The sequence below is a fragment of the Hemitrygon akajei genome, unplaced genomic scaffold, assembly GCF_048418815.1.
Source record: "Hemitrygon akajei unplaced genomic scaffold, sHemAka1.3 Scf000037, whole genome shotgun sequence".
NCBI lineage: Eukaryota > Metazoa > Chordata > Chondrichthyes > Myliobatiformes > Dasyatidae > Hemitrygon > Hemitrygon akajei.
The window spans coordinates 758,281-782,824 of NW_027331923.1; the positions used below are offsets into that span (position 1 = coordinate 758,281).

A 24,544-nucleotide genomic window follows, 5' to 3' on the forward strand; every position below is an offset into this window, starting at 1 on the left:
CGCTTTGTTCAGACAGCATTTCAAATTCTGCCTTTTCACACCACACTCTGGAATAACAATAGCGTGTGGGGCCCCTTTACCTTCCAACTCAACCTGTAATTGATTCACAGGCTTTGTGGTACCAAGCCATTGTCTCTGTAGCCTGGTTGCTGCTTTTGATATCAGTCCAGCCTTTAAATTTTCTTCATTCAATTTGGGAACTACACATCCCCCTTTCCCTTGAGTTCCGTGACTAGGTTCAGCACCATGTGTATCCCCATCTTGGACACACTCAAACGGGACATTGGCCTCTTCCAGGTTTTCAACACCCGTACCTTTTTCAAATTCTAACGTCCCCCCCTCCTTCCAGTAACTCTCCAGGCAGCCCCCTGTTGGGGAAGGCGTAACCCTGCGAGCTGAAACAACCTCCTCGGCCATGTCAGCTGACTTCTCCACAGCAAGGATACCCTTCTCCTCTAAGACTGCCCTCATTTCACTCTCGGGACCATCGAGAACATCTTTAGAACTCTCAACTTCTCCAAACAATTCTGCCAAAGCAGACAGATCAACCACGTCCAACTCTGGACGTTTTAACAGCTTTATCCGTTTCTCATCTTTATTTCCTACCTCTAGGACCTTTCTCTTCACTAAGGGGGGAGCTATCTCCTCGCCCTTACCCCCTTTTACTTTACTACCTTCCGTTTTACCACCCTCTGAACCCTCGTGGTGTAGGGTCGGTAAAAACGTCTGGGCCAATTTCAAACTGCGCGCTGTCCCAGCCGCCGCTCTCGACAGGCTGCGAGTGACCGCGCATGCGCGATAGCTCGGGGACTCCATGGGCGGGGCCTCAACTATCAGGGCGGTTCCCATCTTCCCACCCGCGAGGTCATTACCCAACAGGAGGTCCACGCCCTCCCCCGGTAACTCCGGCAGGACTCCTAGCTCCACAGGTCCCGACACCAACTCGCCATCGAGAAAGACCCTATGCAAAGGCACGACCGCGGTCTGGTTCCCGATTCCTCTCAGGGCAACCTCCCCCGTCCGAGGGCCGAAATTTAACACATTACGGCTAATTAACGATAGTTCCGCCCCCGTGTCTCTCCAAATTCGTACGGGGATGGGGGGGTCCCCTTCCCTCAAAGACACGGTTCCTTCGGAACTAAATGTCTCCCGCCCCTCCGGTACTCCATCTACCTGGGGCCCTCTTGTCAACTTCCTGATTACCACTGCACGCCCGATAGGGGTCGCTGCTCTCTCCCTCTCTGGCTCCTTTCTCGGAGCAAAGCATTTTGATGCAATATGTCCCACCTTTCCACAATTAAAACAGTTTAAACCAGGAGATCTCCAGGTTTCCTGTCTGTTATCCTCACTTTTTGTGCTAGCTCCCGGCGGAGTTTCTCCCTTAGCCGGCGGACTTTCCCACCCATTCCGACGGTCTCTCGGGTAACTTTTTGGCGAGGAAAACTTTGTCTTGTGGGTTAGGGCATATTCATCTGCGAGCCTAGCCATCTCTGAGATGGACTGATTCGTCCTCTCATTTAAATACATTCGGATCTCTTCCGGAACGCAACCTTTAAATTCCTCAATCAAAACTAACTCCCTGAGACGCCCATAGTTCTCGGCCACCTTTTCAGCTGTGCACCAACGGTCCAAGAGCACACCCTTCTCATGGGCTAGCTCGGTATACGTTTGATTCCACCCTCTTTTTAAATTTCGGAAACTTTGTCTATACGCCTCAGGTACTAACTCGTAACCTCGGAGAATGGCCTCCTTTACTTGATCATAATTCCCGTCCCTTTCTGTGGGCAGCGCGGTATATACCCGCTGTGCTTTTCCTCGTAACACACTTTGTAACAACGCCACCCATTGCTCTCTGGGCCACTGCTGATTCCCTGCCACCTTTTCAAAAAGCAAGAAATAACTATCAACATCCGTCTCCTCGAACGGGGGGACCAACCTCAACGCCCGACTAATATCAAACCCCTCCTCTCTCTCGTCCCCTCGAGTTCTTCGCTCTTGCTTTTGCCTGTCCAGCTCCAATTCATGGCCCCTTTGTTTCTCTTTCTCTTCTGCTTCTAGCTGCTTTAGTTTGAACACATGCTCTCTTTCCACAGCCCTTTCCTTTGCGGCTCTCTCGGCTTCTTTTCCCCTCTCAGCTCTCTCGGCTTCTTTTTCCCTCTCAGCTCTCTCGGCTTCTTTTTCCCTCTCAGCTCTCTCGGCTCTCTCTCTCTCTCTCTCTGCAGCCTTCTCAGCTGCTTCTACTTCTAGCTGCTTTATTTTAAACTCATGTTCCAGCCTTGCTTTCTCCAACGCTGCCTGATTTGTCCCACTCACTAATCTCCTTTCGGGAATATTTTCCAAATCCTCAGCTGCAAACACCTTTTTCCCAACGTAATGCTGTTGTATGACCCTTCGCACTTCCTGCTTTTTCATTGTTGGCTTCACCGCTGTGAGGTCTAATGCCTGCGCCAAATTTACCAAGTCTGATTTTGTAGCTTTCCCTAGCGCCTCTACCGTCGGGTTTCTCCTAAATTCCGACACATCCATCTTTGCTGGTTTCCCGTCTGGCTACCTGCGTAACCAGATTTAAGTTTGGACTTACAGCCCGATTCACTGACCCTCCCGTTTGGTTTCAAATCCCGGACGAGCCCCCACTTGTTACGAAAACCCCGTAACCAGGTAACTTACCAGCAAAGATAGATGGATCAGCTGAGTCGGATGCTACTATTTTCAACCGTTTTATTCAACAAGGGCACAAACGTATGGTTAATACAAAACATTCAGATCATCAAAACTCAATCTAAAACACCGGTGTAATAATAATCATTCAAAACACAAGCTCGATCGTCGTCTAGGGGTAATGTAGATTTTATATCGTTCACTGGATATCTAAAAGTCTTTTAGATCACGGCAGTTTCACTTAGTTGCCGGCGGAAGTGTCGCGTTGGTGCACTTTTAGTTAGAAAGACAGAGAACATGAAGCATTTACCCGACAGGTTTTCCAACCTGTAGGAGGTAGTCGGAAGTCTCGTTGGGGGAATGGACTCTCATCTGTGGCTTCCCCTGTAGCTAGGCCGTCTTCCGTGGTGAAGTCGCCAATCCCAGGCAAGGGAAGGACGCACACGAACCCCACCACCGGCTGTAGCTATTAAAACGCTGTCGCAGGATTTCTAGCGTTTCTCCTTCGTGTGTTTCCTTGGTGCATCTGAGGGTCCTCCCCTCAGACCCGCCTTTATACTTCTTCACGGGATCGCAGGTGTCAATCAAGTTGCAGGTAATGCGATCTCTCTCTCAACCAGCCCACTTTGCCCGAGGGCTTTTCAGGTGGTCTCCATGAGACAATAGTCAAAGTCACTTTTATTCTGCTTCTTGGGAGAACGTGGTCTTTCGCACGTCTCTCTCTCTTGGGTCAGTTGACCCCCCTTAACTAGAGTTCTTGCGATTTTCACAAAGGAGGGGGCCAACGGCATAACACAGAAGGATGAAAATATAATTGAACTGGGAATGTTGGTGTTGCTGTGTTATGCGTGAATGATAGGTAATGATAAAGAAACGACCTACCATCCATTTATCAGGAACTGGTCGCCATCATTTCGTGCTTACAGTGGGTGCAGGGAATCTGTCCATGTAAAGTTGTCATTTGTTCAGATTCCCTTCGGTTTTCAAAAGTCTTAAAAGAGGTCATTCTCACAGCAAGTCAGATTTACTCATCAAACATTATTTCATATACAGAGGATTGGACTCGGGGTTTGAGGGACTACAGAAGGACTTAGACAGCTTCGGAGACTGAGCAATGAAGTGGCAGATGGAACACACTGTCGGGAAATGTACGCTCATGCTCTTTGGTCTCAGAAATAAAAGGGTTGATTATTTTCTAAATGGAGAAAAATGCAGAAACTGAGATGCAAAGGGAAGTGGGAGTCCGTGTGCAGGGTGAGTTTGCAGGAGTCTCTGGTGGGGAAAGCAAATGTGATCTCACTATTCATTAGAAGAGGATGAGAATATAAAGACACAGATGTAATCCTGAGTCTTTATAAAGCATTGGTGAGGCCTCACCTGGAATACTGAAGCAGTGTTGGGCCCTTATCCTGGAAAGATGTGCTGAAACTGGAAAGGGTTCAATGGCTCATGAAAATGATTCCAGGATTAAACGGCTTGTAATGTGAAGAGCGTCTGATGGCTCTGGGCCAGTTTTCACTGGAATTCAGAAGACTGACGGGTAACCTAATTGAATGTTGAAAGACCCTGACAGAGTGGATGTGGAGAGGATGTTTTCTCTGGTGGGCGGGTCTAAGACCAGAGAATGTAGCCTCGGAATAGAGGGTTCTCCTTTTGGAACCGAAATGAGGAGGAATTTCTGTGGCAGAGAGGACTGAATCTGTGGAAATTGTTGCCCCAGGCAGCTACAGAGGCCAAGTTATTATGGATATTTAAGACAGAGGTTGATAAGACCCTTGATCGGTCAGGGCATGAAGGGATACGGGGCGGTGTGGAGGGGGTGAGGCAGGAGACTGCGAAAGAGAGGTAAAATGGATCAGCCATGATGAAATGACGGAGCAGACCTGATCGGCAAAATGGTCCTATGGGGTCTAATACAAGAATGACGAACTCCTCTGAAGTTATCCGGGGTCCTGGTGAGAGAGTACACAGGTCTGCTCCCCTCTCAGAGTCAGTCTGTGGGATAAAAGGAATGAAGAGGTTTCCCAGATTGATTCTGGGGTTGTGCTGGTGTCCTCAGAGAGATTACACTGACTGGGCCTGTCTCAAAATGAGAGAAATAAGAGGTGGTCAGACTGAGACAGACACCGTCTCACAGGGTACTGACAGGGTCGGGGCAGGAATGATGTTTCCCCTGACTGGGGTGTGGGACCGGGGGTCACAGATTCAAAATCCGAGGTCAGCTCATCAGGATGAGGGGAGTTTTTCTCAACCACAGTGTGGCGAAACTTTGGAATTTTCTCCACTAGGTTTAGGAATTTAAAGAAAAATTTCGGGGCCCAGCGGTTATGGGAACGTTGCAGGAAAGTGGAGCTGATGTCAAAGATCGGGCGTAATCGCAGGAAAGGACAGAACAAGCGTAAAGGACCGAATGGCCACGCCTACTCCTGTTTCTTATCTTCTAAAGCACGGGTTTACCTTTGCGCTTTGTTCTCCTTTGTCCTTCAGCCGTTCGGATTGCTCCGGAGATCCATCGGCAGCCGCTGCGGGGCAGCTCCCGTCTCCCAGCAGGAAGGGACGGGTCTGGGAGACAACTCCAGACAACAGGCCCCGATCCACGGCGGGGAAAGGGCGTGTGCCCTCCGTGTAGCTGAAACATCTCACAGTCTCTTCACCTCTGCTATCGGAAGGATTCAAAAACCCCGGCCGGTGTTGCAGTCTTTACTCGAGATGCAACTCGCGATCTGCCGCCTCTCCCCGGATCCATGTTCGGCCCGCTCCGAGAGCTCAGCATCCCGCCCACCTACACTCACCCGCCAATGAGAACATGCGTCTCCCAGCGACCCGCCCACCTACATTCCTTCGCAATGAGAACATGTTGCTCCGAGCTCAGCGTCCCGCCCACCTACACTCCTCCGCCAATGAGAACATGCTTCTCCCAGTGCTCTGCGTCCTGCCCACCTACACTCCTCCGCCAATGAGAACATGCTGCTCCCAGCACTCAGCCTCCCGCCCACCTACACTCATCCACCAATGAGAACTTGCGTCTTCCAGTGCTCAGCGTCCCGCCCATCTACACTCCTCCGCCAATGAAAACATGCTGCATTCAGCGGTGTTCACTGATTGGCTGATTGTGTTGATGACGCTACCGAGAGCCGGAGATGTCAGTCTCCATTTGTTCCCAGAATCAGGGGAGGCTCCCTGAAACTCAAAGTGCAAAGTAAATGTTATTATCAAAGCACATCCTACAACCCCGAGATTCATTTACCTGCGGAATACTCAGAAAATCCATAGAATGGTGACATCAGTGAAATATCAACCAGAAGACAACAAACTGTGCAAATGCAAATATAAATAAATTCCGATAAATAATGGGAGATGAAATAACAAGATGTAAATTCGCTAAAGTGCGATCATTGGTTGTGGGAGCATCTCAATGGATGGACAAGGCAGTGTAATTATCCTCTGTTGTTCACGATCCTGATCACTAGGGTAGGGATCTATCCCTGGGGAAGGCAGCCGCTGTCCCTGAACCTGGTGGTGCGAGTCCTGAGGTTCTTGTACCGTCCATGTGATGGCAGCAGAGAGACAAGATCTTGGACATCGATGGGTTCACCACCGTCAGTCAGCTGGAGTGGGTGGGTCAGAGTAATTGGGAAGTCTCCCGGATTAGCCATGTAACATCACGAGCTCTTTGTGGCGCTGTGGAACATGGCCACTGATCTGGGCAGGAATCTTTCTGCATGGCCTGAACACTGCACGGCACTTCCAATGAAAGGAAATTCCATCAGTGCCGCACCGACTGCGATCTGCGTGGGAGTGTTTCAGATACTGTGCAACCGCGCACACGCGCAGCACAGCGGCAACAGGGAGTAACACCAATGAGAGATTGACATTGTGCTACGTCACAGGCTGACGTTTATGGTCAGTCCAGAGGCCACAAATCCCACAGTTTCGCGACTCTCTTGGTAAAGAAATTCCTCCTTATCTCCACTCTAAAAGGACGTCGCTCTATTCTGAGCCTCTGTCCTCTGGGTCCCCACAGGAAACATCCTCTCCACATCGATTCCATCGAGACATTTCAACACCTGATGGGTTTTCAATGAGGTCCGCCTCATTCTTCTGAATTCCAGTGAGAGAGGCCCAGAATCATCGAATGTTTCTCATATAGATAGATAGATAGATACTTTATTCATCCCCATGGGGAAATTCAACTTTTTTCCAATGTCCCATACACTTGTTGTAGCAAAACTAATTACATACAATACTTAACTCAGTAAAAAATATGATATGCATCTAAATCACTATCTCAAAAAGCATTAATAATAGCTTTTAAAAAGTTCTTAAGTCCTGGCGGTAGAATTGTAAAGCCTAATGGCATTGGGGAGTATTGACCTCTTCATCCTGTCTGAGGAGCATTGCATCGATAGTAACCTGTCGCTGAAACTGCTTCTCTGACAAGACTTTCATCCCCGGAATCATTTTTGTGAGCAACACACACAAAATGCCGGAGGAACTCAGCAGGCCAGGCAGCATCTATGGAGAAAAAGAACAGTCGACCTTTCGGGTCGAAACCCTTCGGCAGGACTGGAGATTTAAAAAAATCTCAGATTAGATCCAAAAGGTCGGAGGAGCGGGGAGTGAAACAGCGTGATTGGTGAAATCGGGAGGGGGGATGAGGTGTGAAGTTGATTGGTGAAGGCATTGGGAGAAAAATCGGGAGTGGAACACCAGAGGGAGGCAAGGAGGTAACATGAGAGTGGAAAAAGGGAATGGGAAATGGTGAATGAGGGACATCACCGGAACTTTGAGAAATCGCCGTTCATGCCACCAGGTTGCAGTCTGTCCAAACGGGATATAAGGCGTTGGTTCTCCAGTGTAAGTGTGGCGTGATTATGACAGTGGAGGAGACCATGGATTGACATATCAGAATGGGAATGGAAAGTGGAAATCAGGTCATCTTTTACTCGCTTAGCTATTCATAGTAACAGAATTTTTGAGCGGGGTGCCCAAACATTCGCATGCCGCTGTAGGTAGGGAGAGACTGAATTGTGGGGGATTGGGGATAAGACAGAGTCGAGGTATGCTATGTGTTCATTGGGGAGGAACAAGCTGGAACAATGGGTCTACCTGGACACGGGGGTTTAGGATTTTGCGGAAGAGGCAGAAACAGGAGCTTCGGGGTCCGGGAAGTATTGTCAAGTCAAGCCAAGTCACTTTTATTGTCATTTCAATCATAACTGCTGTGTACAGTACATAGTAAAAATGAGACGACGTTTTTCAGGACCATGGTGTTACTGTGTCATGTCACAAAAACTGGACTGAACTATGTAAAAAAACAACACAGAGAGAAAAAAGAAAGAACTACACTAGACTACAGACCTACCCAGGACTGCATAAAGTGCACAAAAACAGTGCAGGCATTACAATAAATAATAAACAGGACAGTAGGGCAAGGTGTCAGTCCAGGCTCTGGCTATTGAGGAGTCTGATAGCTGGGGGAAGAAACTGTTACATAGTCTGGTCGTGAGAGCCCGAAAGCTTTGGTGCCTTTTCCCAGACGGCAGGAGGGAGAAGAGTTTGCATGAGGGGTGGGTGGGGCCCTTCATAATGCTGTTTCCTTTGCGGATACAGCGTGTAGTGTGAATGTCTGTAATGGCGGGAAAAGAGACCCCGATGATCTTCTCAGCTGACCTCACTATCCGTTGCAGGGTCTTGCGATCCGAGATGGTGCAATTTCCGAACTAGGCAGTGATGCAACTGCTCAGGATGCTCTCAATACAACCCCTGTAGAATGTGATGAAAATGGGGGGGAGGGGTAGGAGATGGACTTTCCTCAGCATCCGCAGAAAGTAGAGACGCTGCTGGGCTTTCTTTGCTATGGAGCTGGTGTTGAGGGACCAGGTGAGATTCTCCGCCAGGTGAACACCAAGAAATTTGGTGCTCTTAACGATCTCTACCGAGGAGCCGTCGATGTTCAGCGGGGAGTGGCCGCTCTGTGCCCTCCTGAAGTCAACAACCATCACTTTTGTTTTTGTTCACATTCAGAGACAAGTTGTTGGCTCTGCACCAGTCCGTTAGCTGCTGCACTTCCTCTCTGTAAGCTGACTTGTCGTTCTTGCTGATGAGACCCACCAAGGTTGTGTCATCGGCGAACTTGATGATGTGGTTCGAGCTGTGTGTTGCAGCACAGTCGTGGGTCAGCAGAGTGAACAGCAGTGGACTGAGCACTGCTGTTCACTCTGCTGACCCACGACTGTGCTGCCCTGGGGGGCCCCCGTGCTCAGTGTGATGGTGTTGGAGATGCTGCCTCCCGATTCGGACTGACTGAGGTCTCCCAGTCAGGAAGTCTAGGAGCCAGTTGCAGAGGGAGGTGTTCAGGCCCAGTAGGCTCAGCTACTGTATGAGGTTGGTGGTGGTGCTGGGAGATCCCCAGAGTCAAAAAGGTTGGTGATGGTGTGGGAGACGATGTCCTGGTGATCCTTACTGGGGTCCTGTTCGAGGGGTCAGTAAGAGGAGGTGTCTGAGAGTCGGCGATAGGCCTCAGCAAGGTAGGGGTCAGTCCGACAGACAACTACAGCACCTCCCCTATCTGCGGGTTTGATGGTGAGGTTAGGATCAGTGCAGTGGGAGTGGAGAGTCCAACGTTCGGAAGGGGTGAGGCTGGAATTGGAGAGAGGACGTTGAAATCTAGACGGTTAATGTCCCATCAACAGACTTAGTGGGGTCCTGTTCAAATTCCTGTGGCTCCTTTGAGCCCCTTCCGAGGTCAGCACATCTTTTCTTAGATATGGGGCCGGAAACTGCTCACAATGCTCCAAGTGAGGCGTCTTTGTAAAGTCTCACCAATGCATCCTTGCTTTTCCTCTCGAAGTGAATGCCAACATCACAGAGAACTTCCTCAACATCGACTCAACCTGCAAATTATCCTTCAGGGAATCCTACACGAGGATTCAGAAGGCCCTTTAATTTTTAATGTTTTTAAATATTTTTTCCAGTTACAAAATAGTCTGCCCTTTTATTTCTTCTACCAAAGTACACGACCATGCCGTCCCCGAAATTCAGTCCTTCATCCATTGATGTCTTCTGTAAATCTTTCTACAGGAAAGAAACAGTAATTTGTGTCCGGGAATTCTCAAACACAACACACCTCTGTCCGGATATTTAAGGAGTGACCAGATATTTCCATTGAAACACCGATATATCAGTTGTTGATCCTTGGGGATGAAGTAGTGTCTCATCTCAGCCGGAAAAGTGACTGAAATATTTTCGATGTCACTCAGTGAAATCCACTGGAACCGGGCGCTGAGAACACAAGTAACAGAAGTAAGGCTGTTTACAAGAAGGGGATGAGCCGTCTCCATCTTCTAAGGAAGCCAAGATCCTTGAATGTGTCAGGCAGGATGCTGGAGATGTTTTACCAGTCTGTTGTAGTGACTACAGTTTTATTTGCCGCTTTATGTTGGGGGAGCAGCATCGGTGCAAAATAAACTCATCAGAAAGGTTGGAACCGTCCTTGGCCACAACCGGGGCTCTTTGGAGTGAGTGGTGGAGAGGAGTGGTGTCACTAAACAAACGGACACCCATTACGGACAATCGGGCACATCCTCTCCATGAACGACTGCACAGACAGCGGAGCACCCTTTCGAACAGACTCACTCAGCACCGCTGTCACAAGGATCGTTACAGAAGCTCTTTCCTATCAGATGTAATAACCACATACAACAGTCCATCTGCTAACCGGCCACCCACAGCTCCAATCTCTTCATTAAATTTGCCGACAGCACCACATTGATTGGCCCAATCTCAAACAATAATGAGGTGGCCTGCAAGGAAGAAGTCATCTCCCTGACACAATGGTGTCGAGAAAACAACCTCTCCTTCAATGTCGAAAAATCAGGGGAGCTGGTTGTGGATTACAGGAGGAATGGAGACGGGCTAACCCCTAGTGACAACAATGGATTTGGGGTTGAGAGGGTAAACAGCTTTAAGTTCCTCGGGATCCTCATCACCGAGGATCTCACGTGGTCTGTACACACAAGCTGTGCGGTGAAAAAGGCACAACAGCACCTCTTCCACCTCAGACCGTTGAGGAAGTTTGGTATGGGCCCCCAAATCCCAAGGACTTTCTACAGGGGCACAACTGAGAGCATCCCGACTGGATGCGTCACTGCCTGATATGGGAACTTTACCTCCCTTAATGGAAGGATTCTGCAGAGAGTGGTGCGGACAGCCCAGCGCATCTGTAGTTGTGAACTTCCCATGATTCAGGAAATTTACAAAGACAGGCGTGTAAAAAGGGTCCGCAGGATCATGGGGCACCTGAGTCACGGTAATCATGATCTATTCCAGCTGCTACCATCGGGGCAACGCCACCGCAACAGAAAAGCCAGGATCAACAGGCTCCGGGACAGCTTCTTCCACCAGGAATCAGACTGCTTTACTCACGCTGATTTGAGTGCATTTCTATGTTACCTTGACTGTTCTGTTTATTATAAATTACTATGAAATACTACGATTGCACATTGCACATTTAGACGGAGGCATAACGTAAACAGTTTTACTCCACATGTATGTGAAGAATGTAAAAAATAAAGTCAATTCAATACATCTTTCTGCGACAGATCATAGTTCAATAGTCTCTGCAATATTGTTTCATGCATTATTGCACATTGGTACAGTATTACTGTGTATGTTATTATTCTCTATTTTTAGTAAAATCTTCGCACTGCTAAGTGCGATTTTAAATATTGCTGCTGTAACGAAAGAATTTCCCACTCGGGATCAATAAAGTATTGGTTATTATTATTATTATTATTATTATTATTATTATTATTATTATTATTATTATTATTATTATTATTCTCCAGCCCTATATCTCTTTCACAGACTTCACCGCTCTTGACTTTACCCCTCCCCCTTTCCCGTTTTCTCCTATCACCTCATGTCGCCCCACAATCTGACTCCCTCCCTTCCTTTCCAGTCCTGAAGAAGGGTCTCGGTCTGAAACGCCGACTGTTCACTCCTCTCCATAGTCGCCGCCTGCCCCCCTGAGTTCCTCCAGCATCTTGTCTGTGTTGCTTTGGGTTCCGCATCTGCAGATTCTCGCCTGATAAATCATTGCGCATGCGCGGTCGGCGCCACCATCCCGAGTATCGCGCATGCGCTGAGTAGCCCGGAGGCCGAAAACGACCGGACAAAGGTAAGAGCGGGTTCCGGGCGGGTTCTAATTCACCGGCGTCTGAAACGCGACCGAAGGACAATTACTGTGATTTCCAGCAACACTGGTGCTGCACCCCACGGCGGTCCTGGTCCTCTCCCGCTGTCGCAGCCCCACGATCCGTACCCGGCCCCAAAGCATGCTTACCGGCGCATGCTCATTCTTGGGCCTTTCGATGCGGCCAGGGAGGTCTCTCTCTCCCTCTCCCTCTCCCTCTCCCCCCTCCCCCTCTCTCTCCCTCTTCCCCTCCCCCCTCTCTCCCCCTCCCTCTTCCCCTCCCCCCCCCCTCTCTCCCCCTCCCTCTCTTGTTTTACAGCGGTTGGCACCCAGCTTAATGGTGCATTACCGTCACCTTCTGCTCCGGAGTATGCGATGGACTCACATTCTAAATCCCTTCATCCAATCGGACACATACACATAACCTACACTTTATCCTCCCCGTCCTAGAACCCTATTTCTGTGTATCCATCATATCCTATAAAAAACCCCTGTACCCCTTAAGAAAGCTAAAAATACCCTGACCTGTGTTCTCTCACCCATGCCCAGCAACCCTGTTGATGTGAATTCCTGCACCCCCAGTTCCCTTAGATTAATTCTCATCATCTCTCTCTGTATCCCATACTTCCTGCAACTCAGAACTACATGCTCTGCTGACTCCTCTTCCTGACATTCCTCACACAGTCCTGCCTGGTGTTTCCCTATCAATTTCAGTGTTTGGTTTAGTGCACAGTGCCCCAGCCTTAACCTATTCCACACAATTTCCTCTATTCTGTATCTACTTCCTACCCTAGTACCTACAACACTTTTTTGTATTTGATATAAATGCCTCCCTTTCCCCTCCCTGTCCCATCTTTCTTGCCACATTTGGTTATTTTTTTTCCCAGATTACACACTTAACCTCTGTTTTACTAATACTAATGTGCATTTCTATATTTTCTTTCTTTATTGCCCTCTTTGCCAACTCATCCACCCTTTCATTGCCCTTCACCCCTACATGAGCTGGAACCCATAGAAATTTAACCTGACCTCCCTGATTTGCAACTCTTGTGACTGACTGAAGGACTTCATGAAGTACATCTTGCCGGCTGTTTGAGTGAGAAGACCTTAAACTTGCTAGTACTGAAGATGAATCTGAGCATATCAACGCTTTGACTAGTTTAGTTTTCTCCACCCAACGCAACACAACCAACACTGCCATCATCTCCACTGTACACACCGCTAACTTATCAGATGATCTTCTGCTGATTGCAATTGCTTTTGCTGGTATTGCCACCCCAAACCTTGTCACTCCTGTCTCAGGTTCCTTAGCACCATCTGTATAGACCTGAGTATAATCACTATACATTTCCATCACATAACAGTTAAATGCACTTACCAAATCAGTTTTATACTTTCCTTTCCTTTTTACCTCTAACAAATGCCAGTCTACATCAGGCCATACCAGCTTCCATGGAGCTACAACTGGATAAACTACTGAAGGACTTATCCTTAGATCAAACACTCCACATGATCTAGCAATATCATTCCTTACCCGACTAAAGTTTTCCCTCTGAAACCTCCCATTTTCCCAGGAGTCCTGCAACACTCCTTTAGCAGGGTGAGAATCATTGTGTCCCTGCAAATTAACCCAGTAGTTTGTCATCAATTGCATCCTTCTTAATTCCAAAGGCATTGTTCCCATTTCTACCTGCAAGGCTGATACTGGTGATGTTTTAAAAGCCCCACTGCACACTCTCAAAACCTGAGCCTGAATCACATCCAGTTTCCTTATAAGAGACCTAGCTGCTGATCCATATGCTACACTTCCATAATCCAACACAGATCTTACTAAAGCCACATACATTCTCTTTAATGCTGAACAACTTGCTCCCATTCCCTACCAGTCAAACATCTCATCACGTTTATTACTTTTTTACATTTCTCCTCAACTTTCCTGATATGGTCTGCCCATGTTAATCGTGAATCAAATATAACTCCCAGAAATTTAAATGATCCAACCCTTTCTAAATCAATCCCATACATCCTTAACTTCTTCCCTACTTCTATTCTTTTCCTAGTGAAAAATACAGTTTGAGTTTTTTCCACTGAAAATCTACATCCCCAATCATAACCCCACTCTACCACTTCATCAATTGCTCCTTGTAGTTTCGTGATTATATGCTCCGTGTTCCTGCCTCTTTTCCACAAGGCCCCATCATCCGCAAACAGTGACCTACCTATATCCACTGGTACCTTTGTGAAGACATCATTGATCATAATGATGAAAAGTAAGGGGCTAATCACACTACCCTGAGGTGTGCCATTTCTCACTATGTACTGTTTTGATAATTCTGATCCAATCCGAACTTGAATTTGTCTACCAAACAAAAAATATTTAATCCAATTAAAAACTCTCCCCCCAACCCCCATCTTGTGCAGTTTAATTAATAATCCTTCCTTCCACATCATATCATAGGCTTTTTCAATTTTCATAGGCTACTGCTTCTTTATTTGCCTGGGCCTTTCTTATTTCAGTCTCTAACCTTATCACTGAGTCCATGGAATTCCTTCCCTTCCTAAAACCTCTCTGATAACTTGCCAGCATTCCTCTCTTCTCAAGATCATATGATAACCTTTCAGTTATCATCCTTTCCATTACCTTACATATATTTGATGTTAGTGTTATTGGCCTGTAGCTAGTGGGTTTTGACGGATCCTTGCCAGGTTTCCTTATTGGAATTACTACTGCTTCTTTCCATGCACTTGGCAATCTTCCCTCCTCCCACACTGTTGTAAAAATGCAGTAACTTCAAGAGCGCTCCTTCTAGATTTTTTAGCATAAAGTAGCATATTAGATCTTTCCCTGGTCTCGATCTCTTTATTGCTCTCACCATTTCTGCCAAAGTAAATGGATCATCAATTATATCATATGTTTCTTCCCTCCTGTTTAACACACCTGGGTATTGACTCATTGTTCTTTCCCTTCTCCTTCTCCCTTCTTCAGACAAATTTTCTGAACTATATTGCTTTACAAATGACTTGGCCATGATCTCAGTCTTTTCCCTGCTGGAAACTGCTGTTTCCTCCTCAGACAGCATTACTGGATACTCCCAATCCTTTCTATCTCCCTGCATCCTCTTAATCATTCCCCATACGTCTCCCACAGGCGTTGTTCTTCCTATTTTGTTGCAAAAACTCCTCCAACTTGCCCTTTTAACTTGACGTATAGTTCTTCTCACTACTGCCTGTGCCTTCTTATATTGAATCAAATGCTGCATATTATGGGTTCTTTTAACTAGTCTGAGTGCTCTGTTTCTGGTTTTTACAGCCTGACAACATTCCTCTGACCACCATGGCACTATTTTTCTATTCATCCTATTTTTACTCCTGGGTATAGATCCTTCTGCTGCCATAATAATTGCTGAAGTCACCTGACTGTTTAATTCATCTGTATCTCCAGAAATGTCAATCTTTGTCAATGCTTCTTCACTTAACTTCTGGAACTTACCCCAATCTGCTTTTCCAAACACCCACTTTGGGACTCCCCCACCTGGTCTTATTTCAACTCTTTCACCCACTGAACATAAAACTGGGTAGTGATCACTGCCTACTGTTGAAACAGTCCAAACTCCCCAGTTACTGATGCCAGCCAAGACATTAGACACTAACGTAATATCTAATACCGACTCAGTTCCTGTTGTTATGTTTATTCTTGTTCCTCTACCATCACTCATACATACCAAATCCCTTTCTTCCATCAAATCTTCAATTACCGTTCCATTTGAATCTGTAATTGGATCCCCCCATATTGTGCTGTGAGCTTAGAAATCTGAACACCACACTACTTTGTGTCTATTTTGTCCTTGTATCCTTAGTAGGCTGTCCAAATCCAACCTTTTACATGGATTGTAGTAGTTAATTATAACCACTCCCTCCCCTCTCTCCCATATTTCCACCACTATGTATTCCTGATCGACTCCTTTTTCCAGTACTCTATACGGTGTACTTTGCTTAATTAACATAGCACAACCTCCTCCTCCCCCTAGATTTCTATCTTTCCTTATCATTGTATACCCATGTACCACAAAGTCTAAAACTGGTTTCAACCAAGTTTCCTGAATACACACTACATCCGGTTTTACAACCATTTCCTTAATAAATTCCTTCAATTCCTGGCCATTGGCCAGTAAACTCCTTGCATTCCATTGCAAAAGAATCACCATAATGAGTACTAACCAACCTATGACACTTCCTGGCTTGACTGATTAGTGAGGTTCTCCCTCACGTCTTCCCATGTCAGTCCTACTAACCCTAAATGGTTTACTGCTGCTTTGACCACCAGCTGAATTTTGTCACTTTTTGACTTTACCTCTGCCGTACTAATAATGACTCCTGCAATGAATGTTACTACAGCTTTATTTTCCACATAAATCCTGTCATTTACTGTTTGCTGCATCTCTTACATCCCTATTGTTCTCTGGTCATTAGGAGCATTATTCTGTTCTCTTGACATTCTTACAGCTTCTGCATGTGATCTTTCTTTTCACTCTTATTTCTTGAATTTTATTCTCCCGTCTCATAACCTCACACCCACTATACGCCACATTATGAGCTCCTCCACAATTACAGCATTTTGGTTGCGCTCCTGTTCCACACTTTCCATATTCATGATCATCCCCACATCTAGCACATCTCCTCTGCCTTTTACAGTTTTTAGCTATGTGTCCAAACCTTTGGCAATTATAGCACCTCAATGGCTTTGGCACATACACCCTTACTGGGTAACTCATGAAACCCAGGAAAACTTTCCTTGGCACTCTTTCTTCTTCAAATTCAATCAATACCGTTTCACTTTCCTTTTTCATTCCCTCTTTTGTTGTTTTCAGTCTTAGAACATTAATTACTTTCCCCCCTTTGATATTCCTCTTCAACTCCTCCATGTTTATACTCATTGGTACACCCGTGATCACTCTTTTACAACCACCATTTTGTGCTCCCACCCTCCCTGTATATTCCACCTTGCATTTTCCTATCTCTTTTAGCTTGAGTGCTTTCTCAAGTTGTTCCTCATTCGCACATCTTACCAATAGATTGCCATCATTAAGGACTTTTGCAAACACTATTTCCCGTATCTTATTTGCCAGAGTTGTTGTTAGCACAAACGGGTTAATTTTCTTCATGTGTCCTTGCGCCTTCTCATTAAACCTAATTATGACAACACCTCCTCTCTGAACTTGTTCATCTTCCTCACTTTCAGAACTCTCTCCACTGTCATTTCTTATTCTTTTATTCCCTTTGTCTCGGTTTTCATTCATCCATCCCCTCACTATCTCCTTATTCCCTTTATTTCTCCCTTCACAATAATCCAATTGCTGCCTACCTCTGATCCCAAATCCCTATCCCGTTCCTTCTCCACTCTCTTTCCCTCAGCCCCTCCTCTCACCTTGTTTGCCATTACCGGACCCAGGCAATCCCCTCCCAGCAATTCCCGCTCCTTCCCCACTCTCTTTCCCTCAACAAGTTCCAAACCACATTCACACATGCACCACCACCTTCCAAACTCTCAGCCCAGCCCACAACCAACTCAACAACACCGGGAGGTTTCACTTCGTAAGGGTTTCTAGGTAAAGAGGCAGCCATGGGCGGTATTGCCGGTGTTGTTCCGTACAGTCGAAGGAAGTGCGAGCGGATGTATGTCCGAAACATTGCCGAGCTCCACTATGTAAATCCGAGGATTATGAATCCGAACAAAAATATAGTTCCCAGTTAAGCTCGGTTGAAGAGTTTACCTTCCAGTCAGTGAAAATGTCAATTAGTGCTGTATGGAAATAAAACCTTCCGTCAGATTTCGTTCTCTCCAGGTTAATAACGATATGAAACACCTTTGCCTCGATGACAAGTGACTTCTGGCTTTCAGATCACAAAGGTACCGCACTCCAATGAGAATAACCACTGCCCTCCATTGGCATTGCCATCGATGGGTTCATCACTGTCAATCAGCAGATGGGGGGCGATCCAAGTAATTAGTAAATCTCCAGGATCGTACATGCAGTAACAAGTGATCTTTGTAGTATTGTGGAACATGACCAGAACTTGAAATAATACCAAAGGACAGAGACAGATTGAGCCAAGTCACAGGTTGATTGAAGTCAGAAACAGCCCATTCTCATAAAGACAGGAATATTGTCAGATAATTTGATGGTCAGTCAGAATGTCTGATCCGTGCCTTGTTAGAAGATGAGTGCATATGGAAACATAGAAATCTACAATATAATACAGGCCCTTCGGCCCACAGTGTTGTGCCGTCCATGTAATCTATTCTAGAAACTGCCTCGTATTTCCCAACTGCATTGCACTCTGTGTATTCTAAGCTCCATGAAATTATTTGAGTCTCTCAAAAGACTGTATGGTATCTGCCTGTACTGTCATCGCTGGCTGTGTATTCCATACACCTGCTACTCTCTGTGTGAGAAACCAACCTCTGACATCCGCATCGACCCTACTTCCAAGAACCTTAAAACAATGCCCCTTGTGTTTGCCAATTCAACCCCAGGGAAAAGCCTCTGGCTGTCCACACGGTCAATGCATCTCATCATCTTATACACATCTATCAGGTCACCTCTCATCCTCCGTCACTCTAAAGTTCACTCAACCTATTCTCATACGGCATGTTCTCCAATCCATGCAACATCCTTGTGAATCTCCTCTGCACTCTTTCTATAGTATCCACATCCTTCCTGTAATGAGGTAATAGAATACTCTAAGTGGGGTAAAAATCAGGTCATATAGCTGCAACATTACCTCACCACTCTTGAACTCAGTTCCATGGTTGAGAAGGCCTTCTTAACAACAATGTCAATCAGTGCTGCAGCTTTAAGTGTAAAATTGACATGGACCCCAAGATCTAGCTGATCCTCCACACTGCCAATATTACATTCTGTCTTCAAATCTGATGTACTGAAATAAACCACAGCACACTTATCTGGGTTGATTTCCATCTGCCAATTCTGCATCCTATCGATGTCCTGCTGTAACCTCTGGAGAACTGTCCAGACTATTCACAACACGCTCAGCTTTTGTGTCATCAGCAAACTTACTGACCCACCCTTCTACTTCCACATCAAGATCATTTATAAAGATCACAAAGAGAAGGAGTCTCAGAACACATCCCTGCGGAACACCACTGGTCACCATCCTCCATGCAGAATACGAAACATCTACAGTCACCTTTTGGCTTCTGTGGGCAAGCCAATTCTGGATCCACAAAGCAAGGTCTACTTGGATCCTTGCATCATTACTTTCTGAATGAGCCTCGCATGAGGAATCTTATCAAAAGTCTTAGTGAAAGCCATGCATACTACATCCAATGCTCTACCTTCATCAGTGTGTTTTGTTACATCCTCAAAGAAATCAATCGGGTTCGTAAGGCACGATCTGCCCTAGACAGAGCCACGCTGACTATCCCACATCAGATGATGCTTCTCCAAATGCTCAGAAATGCTGCCTCTCAGGAGCTTCTCCAACAGCTTGCCCTCCTCTGAAGTAAGAACCACTGGTCTGTAATTTCCTGGCTTATCCGGCTTACCTGAAATGGGAACAATGTCTCCTCATCCTCTGGTTCTTTTCCCCTCCCTACTGATGGTGCAAAGATCATCACCAGACATCCAGCATTTTCCTCCCTCACTTCCCACGGTAGCCTGGGGTATATCTCAAGATGAGTACCCCCAAATTGAGTTAAAATTGTGATGCCAGAGCTCTCATTCAGAGGAGAACATATCGAAGTGTGTAAAATTATGAAAGGAGTAGATAAGATAGAGGTAGGAAAGTTGTTTCCACTGGTAGATGAGGCTAGAACTAGAGGACGTCACCTCAAGATTTGGGGGAAATTGGGATGGAAATGAGGAGGAACTGTTTTTCCCAGAGGGTGGTGAATCTGTGGATTTCTCTGCTCAATGAAGGAGTGGAGACTACCTCAGTGAATATATTTCAGACAAGGTTGGATAGATTTTGGCATAGTAGGGGAATTAAGGGTTATGGGGAAAAGGCAGGTAGGTGGAGATGTCCATCGCCAGATCAGCCATGTTCTTATTAAATGGCGGAGCAGGCTCGACGAGCCAAATGGCCGACTCCTGCTCCTATTTCTTATGTTCTTATGTTCTCACCACAGACTATAATCTCTCCTGAAATACTGTCCTTCACCCATTGATGTATTTTGCAAATATTTTTACAGGTTTGAAATGACAGAACACTTGTGTACGGGAATCACAAACACAACAACACATCAGTTTTGCTGACTCTGGATATTTAAGGAGTGACCAAATATTTTCTTTGCATCACCAACACATCTGTTGTCAATCCATGGAGATGAAGCATTATCTCATACCATCTGGTAATGTGTTCTGTCCCTGAAATCAAGTTTTCTGTTGTAACTCAGTGAAATCCACTGGAACCGGGGTGCTGTGAACACACCAGCATTTGTTCACTGGAGATCAGTTCTTCAACTGCATTCAAAACTTCAAAACTACAAGGGATTCAAAACTTCTGACTTTCTGAATTGCCAGAGAATTGATCGTAGTCAGGTATCATTCTCCTTCTCTCAGTGTGGTAAGGGATTCACTCACAGCCTCCCCGCAAACGCGCTAGTGAGTTCACCGTGGGGAGAGGCCATTCACCTGCTCTGTGTGAGGGAGGGGAACTACTCAGTCATCTAGCCTGAAGATACATCAGCAAGTTCACACCAGAGTGAGATGCTCCACCTATTCTGCAAGTGGGAAGCAATTCATTCTGTCATCGATGCTGAAGATATATCCAAAAATTCACCAGTGAGAGGACATTGACCTGCTTGGATGGTGGGAAGACATTCACACGCTCAAACAGACCACAGTGACACCAATGAGTTCACACCGGGGAGAAGCCATTCCACTGCTCTGAATAGGGGAACGGGTTCACTCAATCATCTCAACTGGATGAACAGCAGCAAGTTCACATTGAGAAGAGGCCGTTCACCTGCTCAGACTGTGGGAAGAGATTCACTCACTCGTCCACACTACATAGACACCAGCGAGTTCACACTGGGGAGAGGCCATTCACCTGCTCAGACTGTGGGAAGAGATTCACTCACTCATCCAACCTACATAGACACCAGCGAGTTCACACTGGGGAGAGGCCATTCACCTGCTCAGACTGTGGGAAGAGATTCACTCAGTCAAATCACCTGCTGCAACATCAGTTAGTTCACACTAGGGAGATGCCATTCACAAGCTCAGACTGTGAGAAGGGATTCACCCAGTCATCTCAACTGAAGTCACATCAGCGAGTCCACACTGGGGAGAAGCCGTTCACTTGCTCTGAATGTGGGAAAGGATTCGCTCGGTCATCTGTACTGAAGGTACATCAGCGAGTTCACACTGGGGGGAGGCCGTTCACCTGCTCAGACTGTGGGAAGGGATTTGCTCACTCGTCCAACCTGCACAGACACCAGCGAATTCACACTAGGGAGAAGCCGTTCACTTGCTCTGAATGTGGGAAGGTATTTGCTCAGTCATCTGAACTGAAGTCCCATCAGCGAGTTCATACTGGGGAGAAGCCGTTCACCTGCTCTGAATGTGGGAAAAGATTTGTTCGGTCATTTGAACTGAAGTTACATCAGCGAGTTCACACTAGTGAGAGGCTGTACACCTGCTCTGAGTGTGGGAAGGGATTCACTCACTTGTCCAACCTACACAGACACCAGCGAGTCCACACTGGGGAGAAGCCGTTCCCTTGCTCTGAATGTGTGAAAGGATTTGCTTGGTCATCTCAACTGAAGTCACATCAGCGAGTTCATACTGGGGAGAAGCCATTCACCTGCTCTGAATGTGGGAAAGGATTTGTTCGGTCATCTGAACTGAAGGTACATCAGCGAGTTCACACTGGGGAGAGGCCGTTCACCTGCTCTGAGTGTGGGAAGGGATTTGTTCGGTCATCTGAACTGAAGTCCCATCAGCGAGTTCATACTGGGGAGAAGCCGTTCACCTGCTCTGAATGTGGGAAACGATTCGCCCAGTCAGCTCAACTGAAGGAGCATCAGCGAATCCACACCGGGGAGAAGCCGTTCACTTGCTCAGAATGTGGGAAAGGATTCATTCGTTCATCTCAACTCCTGAGACACCAGCAAATTCACACTGGGGAGAAACCATTCACTTGCTCAGAATGTGGGAAAGGATTCATTCGTTCATCTCAACTCCTGAGACACCAGCAAATTCACACTGGGGAGAAACCATTCATCTGCTCAGAATGTGGGAAGGGATTCACTCACTCGTCCAACCTACACAGCCACCAGCGAGTTCACACTGGGGAGAAGCCGTTCACATGCTCTGAATGTGGGAAACGATTCACCCAGTCAGCTCAACTGAAGGTACATCAGCGAATCCACACTGGAGAGAAGCCGTTCACATGCTCTGAATGTGGGAAACGATTCACCCAGTCAGCTCAACTGAAGGTACATCAGCGAATCCACACTGGAGAGAAGCCGTTCACATGCTCTGAATGTGGGAAAGGATTCACCCAGTCAGCTCAACTGAAGTTACATCAGAGAGTCCACACCGGGGAGAAGCCGTTCACATGCTCAGAATGTGGGAAAGGATTCATTCGTTCATCTCAACTCTTGAGACACCAGCAAATTCACACTGGGGAGAAACCATTCATCTGCTCAGAATGTGGGAAGGGATTCACTGATTCAGTTCATCTGAAAGAACATCAGTTTGTTCACACTGTGGAGAGGCCGTTCACCTGCTCAGACTGTGGGAAAAGATTCACTCGGCGTTTTAGTCTATTATCGCACCAGTTAGATCACAGTGAGGAGAAACCATTCACATGCTCTGAATGTGGGAAGGGATTCGCTCAGTCATCTCAACTGAAGTTACATCAGCGAGTCCACACTGGGGAGAGGCCATTCATCTGCTCTGAATGTGGGAAAGGATTCAGTCATTCTTCTCAGCTCTTGAGACACCAGCGAATTCACACTGGGGAGAAGCCATTCATCTGCCCAGAATGTGGGAAGGGATTCACTGATTCAGCTCAGCTGAAAGAACATCAGCTTGTTCACACTGGGGAGAAATCATTCTGAGGAAATGCGGATATATAAAAAATCATTTTGAACCCAAGTAACCTCTAGCTAAAAGAATAATTGGGACTGAATAGGAATTTTTGAACAAAAGTAAACTCTGTCTTCAGCAGTTAAGAAAGTAAACGGCTTATACTGGTTTCCTTTTAATTGTCCGAGGGACATTGAGAATTTGATAATATATATTGTACCCATGTTTGAGTAAGCACTCATCGATAAGGACAGCAATGAACATCTGTCTGGAATGAAGTCAGGACCTTGCAAAGGGAATAGCTGATAAGGACTGGACTGTATATCCATCTATATTCAAGCCTTGAGTTAGTGCACTCTGTTATCTAAGACCTTAAGTTTTGCACTAACAGACTTGGTTCTAATAGCAGCTTGCAACAGTGACGTATGGGACTTACTATGTATAAATATACTGCTGTAACCTGACTGAGAGAGTCCACTTGTCAGATGGTTGGCAGCACTGACATGCCTTCCCTTTGATAACTGGGTCTCAAACTCTTGCAAGAGAATCAAAAAAACTGTGGTGCCTAGAGGAAACTGGTCTCCCGAGTTTTATTCAGATTCGACTTTAACATTGGGCGTCACGAACAGGATGCCAATACAGAGAGTGCGAAGCAGACAGACTGAGTAAGCGGCCGGACCACTCCGGGGACTGCGGAGACCGACCGGGCGCCCAACGGGTATTTCACCTTTTGTCGCTCTCCGGTAGTTCCTTTGGAGGCACGGTTCCTCGCTGAGGGCTGCTTGCATACCTTGACAGGATCGGGAAAGTATCTGTCGGAAGACTTGTAGAAAGTAGGCAAATTTTATTAATTGAGCAGGAGGCGGTACTGGGTTAATTTCACTAACTGGGCAGGAGACAGACGTGCTGGGTAAATTTATCAATTCAGCAGGCGGTGCCTGCTGGGTAAATTTATCTGATTATTAATCGAGCAGGAGGCTTTGTGCCGGTTAAATTACTTAGAGGGCATGGAGTCGAGTGATACGAGTGGGCCGAGAGCAGCCCTACACAAAGCGTGTGAGAGTTTTCCAGACAAGGAAAAAGATTTGTGAATGTTGACCGCAGCGCTGAATAAAAAGATTGGTGGGGGGGGGGGGGGGAATGTGGCCACTGAGCGGGAGCCTGCGATATCACCTCTTGAGAACAAGCAGTAAATTTGATCTGGAAGATGAACTGTGGGAAGAAGTGGAAATTGTTGAAAAGGCAATGGAAGGATAAGGCCGATGCAAAGTGGAACAGTACATGATGAGCAAGTTGGAGGGATAATGCGTGTGACAAAGGGAGAGAGGTACGTACTGTAGAAGGTTGCGAGACGCTAAAGTCGGAGTGTGAATTGGTGAATGGGCGTCGAAAGCGAGAGCAGGAAAAACAACGTCAGCAAACCAAGGCCGGCCTAGATAGGAGAGAAGGGCAGGAACGTCAGTCTAAAGTTCGAACTGACAGGGAAACAAGGGATCCCGAACCCATGTCTGGGATACCGACCCTGTTTGAGGACGGTGACCGTGATGAGGAGTGGGCACCCACCATACTCCCCCCACCTTACCAGGGCCGAGTGCACCCAGTGCTCCCGAACCCCAATCCTCCCAGTACTCAG

At 46.7% G+C, this 24,544-nt stretch overlaps 1 protein-coding gene and 1 long non-coding RNA gene across 3 annotated transcripts in view; one reads left to right on the top strand and one right to left on the bottom strand.

Moving 5' to 3' along the window:
* LOC140720177 (uncharacterized) overlaps positions 1-23,085 on the top strand; it is a 230,299-nt gene extending 207,214 nt beyond the window's left edge. Inside the window, exon 3 of the mRNA XM_073035057.1 lies at positions 21,141-23,085. Within this exon, the coding sequence (XP_072891158.1) occupies positions 21,141-22,943 (1,803 nt within the window). The 3' untranslated portion in view covers positions 22,944-23,085. The remainder of the gene's footprint in view (positions 1-21,140) is intronic.
* Positions 1-24,544, bottom strand: part of LOC140720173 (uncharacterized) — a 914,213-nt gene that overhangs the window by 435,888 nt on the left and 453,781 nt on the right. The window lies entirely within an intron of this gene.